Raw genomic sequence first — 8471 nt, 5'->3', positions numbered from 1 at the left:
GGCGCAATTTATACATGTCTGCTAGGATAATGCGATTTGTGCATGATCTGGAGCCAGGACACAACTGCACTAGTCTAAAATAAATGTCATGTAACATAGTTAACTATTAATTTAAGTCTTTGTTTATTTGACTACTAATACTACATTTTTATATTTACTTTAAATTCGGTGAAATAACCATTTATGCATAGTTTAATCTTTTATGATTTATTTTTACTCTACTAAAGAATTTTTACACGGTCTGTAGTGACCCATGTGCAATTACAGACTATAGGTAAGGAACCTTTTAATGTAGTCCCTAATGATCAGACTATTGCCATTATGGGTAAACTTATGGATGCAATCATGCCTGCTGTTGGAACAAAGTTTAAACCAACATGTTGTTGGGGTATATTATCGTCTGTATTCTGGCATTTGAAGAATTTGTCTAACTGAGTTTACCAGAAATGTCTAGAATTTATCATAAAATTATAAAATAAATGAGGCAGAAATTAACTTTCAATGTTTGGAGATAAATATCACAATATTAGACAGAAGACGCTGAAAAACACACTACAACTTGCACAACAGTATGTACTATACTTTGAAAAGTATGAGAATGTTTTTTATACACAAAATGTACAGAAAGCCATTTTTAAACCAATTTACCCTGCCCTTACCCTTGAGCACTTTACACCCCAGTGCAGTCAACTTGCACACTTTTCTGTAAAAACCACTGAAGTATTTTGAACAAAGCCTTTTAAAAAGCACAAATACGTATTATCGAAATGTTAATGTTATGTGAAACACATTAGTACACATTAGGCAACAATAAACATTTAAAAGTAAGTATTGAGTATTGGCTGATAGCACCACAAGAAGTTGTATTTTCAAGTCTTTCAGTAGCAACATTGTCAATTTAAGTTTGTTTGTTTGTTTGTTTGTTTATTCATTTATAAAGCACAATTTAACACAACTGGCGTTGCCCAAAGTGCTTCACAATCATAACTAGAAAACACAGAACAATAGAATAAATAAACATATCACATAGACAAACCCAGTTAAGATAGCTCTCCCTTAGAATTAAAAATATGCTGTTTTAGCATAGCTTTGAACATGGATAAGGTTTTGGCAGATCTTATCGATTGAGGGAGGTCATTCCACAGTTTAGGACCTGCTCGAGAAAATGCTCTATCATCCCATATATTTACTCCTGGTAGTACAAAGCTGTTTATTTTCAGATCTCAAAGATCTAGAAGGGGTGTAAATTGCCACCAGGCTGGATAAATACACCGGAGCTAAGTTGTTAAAGGCCTTAAAAACTAGAACAAGGATCTTATAAGTAATTCTACATTTTACTGGCAGCCACTTTAGTGAAATTATTATGATGTATGCACCAAATGTATGGGAAGTTAATGAAGAATTTATATGCACACTCAAAATTCAAATGCTTAGACAGTATGACAGTATTGTTATCTCTCCATGTTCTAATTTGTTAATGATTAGAACTGATTATATAGTATTTAGCTGGTCTGCAGAGGATTAATCTTCCACCATCCCTACAGATTGATTATGGCTTTCTGTCTAGAAACCTTATATTGGGTTTTTAAGCTTGTTAGAAAGCTTTATATGGTGGAAAGTAAGGCTATAAACCAATGAATCCATGAAAACTTACAATTAGCATATGAAGTGGATCACAGCATACATTTTTATCTTTTGACATCATAAATTCTGTACCATGAATGTCAAGATATTACACCATTAAGTTAAGTTATATTTACATTTCTATCTATCTTACTAATATCCAAAAACAGGCAATCTGACAAGGATAGCTCCTGATCAGCTTTTCTGTAATAAGCTTTGGCGTGCAAAATGTTTTTTTTGGTTTTCAGTCATTTCCAATAGAATTGAAAATAGAGTTGGTGATGACGATAGTCTTTCTAAAACTGTTCGGTCAAATTTGACCATCTTAACAAATGAGTTTGGGGTTCAAGAACATCAACGAGGCTCTTGTGACATTAAAACAGTGGGCGTTTTTAAAGCATTGTCTTTTTGTTAGAATTAAAGATTTTCATCATAGTTCCCTTTTCTCTTGTACCAACTTTCCTTTTTTTCCATTACATTAGCATGGTCTTAAATATGACTGACATGTCTTTATAGAGAGAACAAAAGAGAAAAGTAAACTCTTTCAAATAGGGAATTTTATTATCACTGTTATACTGTACAGACAGTATTGTTCGCTTTTTATATTTGGTGGTGCGGCATACAATGGACACAATAGGCATACACAGTTTTGTACACTCTGTTTGACGGCTGATCGATCTTTGATGAGTCTAGAGAGAGCACAAATTTAAACAAGACTGTTTTAACAGACCTATATACGCTGGAACATTTCACACAGACGGGTACTTGCATACAGACATTTCTCCTGTTCAGTGATTTGATGTATAACAGTTATTTGAATGGTCCTATATGTTTTCTCCTGATCTTGGCTGTGGTCTTTCACAGGATGTTGTTCATCTTGATGTTGCAGAGAATTTCAATTTGATGAGATCTGGTTGCCGTAGCATCAAAAAGTTACAGGATGACACATGGATGTTATTAGGTAAACACAATATTAGAGATCACCACACCAAATGGTCCTCATATCTGTGGATAAAAAAGGACATAAATGTTCATTGTGTAACAAAATTGGATCTTCCATGGCTGAACAGTGGTCATCACCTGATCATTTGCCAAATACATTTGGTAATATTGTTAACTTTAAGGTGAGTGAAACACGATGAGTGATCATCACAATATCGTAGTGAAAGAAGTACAATTGGGAGGACGGAGCTGTCTGAACACATTTGTTAAAATTTACCTCGACTGAGGGTGGGACTCTGTTTCCCCAAGCAGAAGGTCTGAAATTAGGGTGTCAGAGCTGGACCTTTTGCCATACCTGTGACAAAAGACAAGATTACATTTTCAAGAACAATTGTAAGCCTGCTTGTGATATATATCTTTTTTTCCATTTTGTTAAGGTATGTCTATGAAATAAAAACTGCATTGCATTTATATTCATTCTTGAGAAGAACATCTGGGTTATCGAGATATTGTGGCTTACACTTTGGCTTAGCAATTGTGTATTTTTTTGCCAGGTCAATAGTTAAAATGCATACAACAAAGAAATGTTATAATTACAAAACCGTGGCCCTCTGTTTTAACACAACAAAGAAATACATTTACAGCGTCGTGGGGCGTAGTTTATCAGAGAACCAGCGGGTTTATCTGTGGATTAATACCTTGCTTTTGTAAAGAAAAATAACCATATTTTGTGGGGAAATGCGTCACAATTAAAAAGGGTTGCAAAAATAGATTTAAAGCTAAATTGCTTTTTTATGAATAAAAAGTTGTTTGGAGATGATTTTGATGAACATCTTCCATGTGGTAAATAGTAAGGTATCTCACCTCTGCCTTGTGATAAGATTGATGTAGTGTCTCAATGCAGAGTAATATCTGGCGAGCTCTTCCGCAGGTGCGTCCTCTCCCGGGTTGTCGGGTTTTGCTGGATACGCTTCCGTGAGTGTCCCCAAGCAGACGAACAGGAGGAAGGCGCACGCTGCCCAACCGATCCACAATTTCATGGTAGCATGCATCTGATAAAACAAAACAAAGTGTTTGTGATAACACGTCATCTGAAACAAACGTCTTACCTTCAAACTAATGACAGACCTCAACAGACGTTTGCGTAAATACATAAATGAGGGTTTCTTTATTTCAACATACTTTTTAGTAATTAAAACGTCATGTTATATTTATGTATAGAATAACTAAATAGATTCCTATAAAAAATGTAATCCCAAACTTTATCCATGCTGTCTCAAGGCGTCCAAAAGTTTGATCTAAATAAGAATAGCTTGAAATAAATGGTAAACCTACATTGCCTTGAACGAGGTCTTGGTGGTACTTCTTGCTCGAGGGGTGTCGTCTTCGATTTTCTGGGTTTCGACTCGTGCGCCGTCTGGTTTTATACCTGCACGCTCGTGCCGTGAAGAGCGGAGCCCACGCGTCAGAGAGCTCGACTCTTTTTGATGCGCGCGAGCCCGCGTCATGGATTTAATCCTCTGTCATCACCGCTTTGTAACGCACACAATTCTTGTTTGGTGCTCATTTAAATTTGTGGGAGGTTGTGAGGACGCTATTTTGCGCTGAACACAAGGGTGTGATTAAGAACTATAACAATCTTGATTTGAACTTGTCATTTTTTACATGAGAGGACTAGCAGTGCCCACTAGCCTATCTGATCTCCAGACATTAACAAATCTTTATCTTTTTTCTTACGTTGTACCTTGTTCTGTACTTCAATCAGACATTTTCACTTGATGCAGTCCCCCCAAAACACCATGCATACGCAATGATGGGTCTTTTCAGAGTTCAACGAAATAAATGTAACAAAAAACTGTAGAGGGATACTTAAGATTGATTCAGGAATGACGTGAAATGCATAGTTTAGCCAGATGTGGGAAAATGTTGAGTGTGTTCAAGAAACATAAATGAAAGGGTTAACTCAAAAAAGGAGGACATAGAAAATTGATTAGTGTGTGTGTGTGTGTGTGTGTGTGTGTGTGTGTGTGTGTGTGTGTGCTTGAGTCACAGATCCTAAAGGTTTTTTTCAGATATCCAGTGCATTGCACAGATCATTCCACAACACCTGTCTTAAAATATATTACTGTAAACTACCATTCATTTTGCATAGTAAAGAACACAATCCTCACTTAAGGCAAACTGCATTCATGACAATAGTGATAATATGCTTTTGGTGTTGATGAATGAGGCTGTTTTGACAAGGAAAATGCTATGGGGCTTCAGAAGAATGCCGTCTTTTGTCCTTAACAACTGAAGATAATTATGTGCAAAATCAATTTTGTAGTTGTTGTTACACTGGACGTTTGTCCTTTTTCTTTGTCTCTCTCTCTCCTCCATACAGAGTTAATGAATAGTATGTGTAAAGCTTTGAAAGCAAATACATCACAAATTAATTAATCTGCAGTCCCTGATGTACATCTAGAAACACGTTCTTTTATATGCTTGTTCGCCCATAGAAACAATTATTAAGAAGCTCTTTAAAATTGTTTTAAGAGAGCATAAAGGCTGGAAGCACATTCTGTGGAAACAGCTGTCCTCTCTGGTGCTTTGGCTTCAGGCTTGAGGGAAGTCAGAGGTTCAGAGTTAAAGGTGAGAGACAAAGGTGGGATATAACTTTAATAAAACATGCGTCTTTGTCTGACCAGTGCAATGACTTTGAGCTGTCAATCCAATCATGTCTGTTAAAAAACCAAGCAAGCCAGGAAACACGAGACAAGAGACTTCTTTTGCCTGTATGTTTATACATATATTGTCTGTATACAAACTATACATTTTTTCTATTATCATTGTTTAAACCATATGTTGAACCAAGTTGGAGTTATATTTCTTGAATTCTGAGTTACACACCTAAGGACATTTATCCAGTGTTTATTTAAGTATTATACTTTACAGTTTTAAGTCCTTTGGAGAAGGCAGTTACGCACACAATTGTCTGACTCACTATGCGCAATGGCTGTTCTTATTTCTGTCCCTGCAGTCCATATCTACATAAACATGTTACATGAAAGCCTTTATGTTACAGAAAAGACATAAGAAAAGCAAAGTAAGTGGTCCAATATAAGAACGTCAAACTAATTTCCCTACACTCAAACACCAAACACCAATTGTCCCTTTTTCTCTTTTTCCACCTCTCTTTCTTATCTCATTCCTTTTACTCTGTGAGTTTTACAATGTCTCATTAATCCATAAAAGAGAAAACTTCACTGCAAAGCAGTCTGTTTTGTCCTTTTCATACGTATCCATTTATTCATTTAGCATTTATTTATGTATTCTCTATACAATATTGCACCCAACTCCAGGCATTAAATGTCTAGAAAGTCAATATGATCTCTTGATAAATTGGCATCAGTGAGTCAGATTAGTTTCTGCTTTCTAAGTTTTGTATCTGCCCACAGGTGGACTAAACTGGATCTTTGACCTGAAGGGCAGTATGGAAACCTGGAAAGCGGGCAATTTCAGGTCTGAGGTATTTAAGAGATTGTTAATGCTATAAGAGGGAGAATCTGTATGTTTTGATGCACAAACAACAGAAAATGTATTTTATAACAGTGAACCTTTATTGATTTTCCAAGCCACGTTGATTTCACGCTTGCATTGGTGTCTCCACTCACATTCACGGACTCGGTTTGAATAAATAACAACACCAGTCTTTATCTCTGTTTCACCCCCCATTCCTCAAAGCACCATTGAGCAGAAGAAAGAATTGGAGGGGAGCAGGAGCACCTCAAGCTAGGGCATAGTTCCAGCTTCGATCCCATTTTCAAGCTTTTTAACAAAGAAATTGAAAAAGCAATTGTCTTGATGCACTTTTAGGTCTCACTGCTTTGATTCATGGTAATGATGTTGTTCTTTTCGACATCACACGAAAAGTCTATGACAATTGTGAAGCAATCTGTCAGGCCTATGGGAGACGCTCTTGAGGCGACACTTTAAGAGGCTTCAATGCAATTCAATGTAATACAAATAGACTTTTAATGAAGTCAGAAGAGAAGAGCTTTGTGATTAATTTGTTGGACATATGTGGTTCTTGACTTAGTGAGCAAGCGGTCTGGTCACGACTTGGAATGCAGCGGTTTCGAATCCACATCCTGAAATATATGATTGACTGACAGCTGCGCTGTGGAATGACGAGTTCTAAGCGTACATGAAAATAAACTAGCGATGAATATTTTTTCTGGTCTATTTTCTACTCCTCAGAAAGGTTTCCATGGCAAGGAGATTAGACTCCCAAGTGGAAGCCATAACCTGTTCAACTCTGCGCCATTTTTAGGATTTCCACCTTAATTTGTCATAATCCACATACAGTGAACAGTAAACACAAAATGTTGGTGTCATATTCCAGGAACCCCTCCAAATGTAATAAAACACTGCTGAAAGTGCTTAACATTATTGTATGTGTTGTCAGTCCTATGAAAAATACACTAAAATAAAGGCACTTTTTTTCTAAAGTCCAGGAACCTGCAGAAAACTGTTCTTGATTCCAACATGTTTTTTTACTCCATCACGTGGTATTCAATTATTGTTCTAAAGCAACTGAAGTGTCCTTTTTTCGTAATTTCCACCTGCACTTAGCATTTACTATTTTAAACAGACCCTATAACCACATACAGTGGTATATAAATAAAAAGAATTCACAGAAAACCTCTCAAAATTGCATGTAACAAGCGAAACTTGGTGTTGAGTTCCATGAGTTGCTCATGGTGTTTTGGTCTGCCTCCCATTGCGCATTGCCATATCTCATACCTCTGATTTGCCTATTATAAATGAGGGGTCTACATAGAGGTCAGAGTCTGAGCTATCTCATGTGGATACACAGAGGTTCAGATATTTTACTGAATTTTTAACTATCCAAGTTTTTATGTCACGTTATAGCATTTGTGGGAACTGCAATGGTGGGATGCAGTGGGAATACATAATAAAAAAAAAGGAAAATGGTGGAAATTACAAAAAATGTGATACACTGTTAACAGAAACATTGGGTGGAGGGTGTAAAAGGGGTTTGTTCACAGTATATTTTGTACAGTGTCGATTTTTGTGGGAAAAAAGCTTAAAGTCAGAATGCCATACACCAAAGGATTTGATATCAACACACACACACACACACACACACACACCGTCATCAAATGCTCACAGTAAATCGATCTGTCACCTTTCAGATCAGACATCATCCCTTCCGCTAGCTTATATTTACTGTGTTCAGTCTCTTTGGACACAGGTGTGCGTTTGTAGATTGTTTGCGTTTAAGACACACCGAAAGCTTCCCTTGGACACCTGCTACGGTCAAAAAGAGACAAAATGTGTTTCATGGACAAATGAAGCCACCTGAACAATTTAAATCACTGCAGATTGTTATCTTTGCTCTACAAACCTCTGGCTGACTTAATCACTTCTGCGATTACTTGCTCATTTCAGCTCAAAATAAAAATTAATGCGCTTTACCAGAGGAAGGAAGGAAATTAATCTGATTTCAATGTGAATCGCTTTATTGGCACAGATCTGCTGAATTTAATCAGATTAATTAAACATGTATTATGTCTCTTTTATTTGAAATGTTGTCCTGATTTCTCTCTACATTGTCATTCAAAACCTTTCCTGGATGGTAATTTTATATTTTGTTAATAAACCGCTAGTTCTCATATTTCCTGTGAATCATTTTTAACAAGTTCATATTCACTCTTATGGCTTGTTTTTACAAATTATGTAGTATATGGAGACACATGGAAACGTGAAATTTTGATTATTTTGTTTTAATACAAATAATTTAAGTACATTTGTTATATAAGAATATTGTGCTCTGTCATAATGAGAACTGTTGTTTTAAAGGGAAAGTTCACCTATAAATGAAAATTCTGTCACCATTTGCT

The 8471-nt window shown here is 36.2% G+C and overlaps 1 protein-coding gene across 1 annotated transcript; it reads right to left on the bottom strand.

The window, feature by feature from the left end:
* Positions 1-2168: 2168 nt before the first annotated feature.
* npy (neuropeptide Y) lies at positions 2169-3955 on the bottom strand. The gene is made up of 4 exons (XM_079485707.1): positions 3901-3955; positions 3430-3617; positions 2843-2920; positions 2169-2628 (listed from the first exon to the last, which is right to left on the bottom strand). Exons 2-4 carry the CDS (start codon positions 3615-3617, stop codon positions 2604-2606), a joined length of 291 nt encoding a protein of 96 aa, XP_079341833.1. The 5' UTR covers positions 3901-3955; the 3' UTR covers positions 2169-2603.
* Positions 3956-8471: the final 4516 nt, after the last annotated feature.

Source organism: Barbatula barbatula (genome assembly GCF_947034865.1).
Source record: "Barbatula barbatula genome assembly, chromosome: 21".
Classification (NCBI taxonomy): Eukaryota; Metazoa; Chordata; class Actinopteri; order Cypriniformes; family Nemacheilidae; genus Barbatula; species Barbatula barbatula.
The sequence above is the reverse complement of the archived record's forward strand: the minus strand, read 5'-3'. Positions and strand labels throughout refer to the sequence as shown.

What these genes read in the sequence shown, in the direction of transcription:
- npy (XM_079485707.1), bottom strand. Translation starts at nt 3,617, where the DNA reads ATGCATGCTACCATGAAATTGTGGATCGGTTGGGCAGCGTGCGCCTTC. An exon ending in AATCTTATCACAAGGCAGAG is followed by an intron (nt 2,921 to 3,429) that starts GTGAGATACCTT and finishes CTTTTGTCACAG; the next exon opens with GTATGGCAAAAGGTCCAGCT. An exon ending in GAGTCCCACCCTCAGTCGAG is followed by an intron (nt 2,629 to 2,842) that starts GTAAATTTTAAC and finishes TTTTATCCACAG; the next exon opens with ATATGAGGACCATTTGGTGT.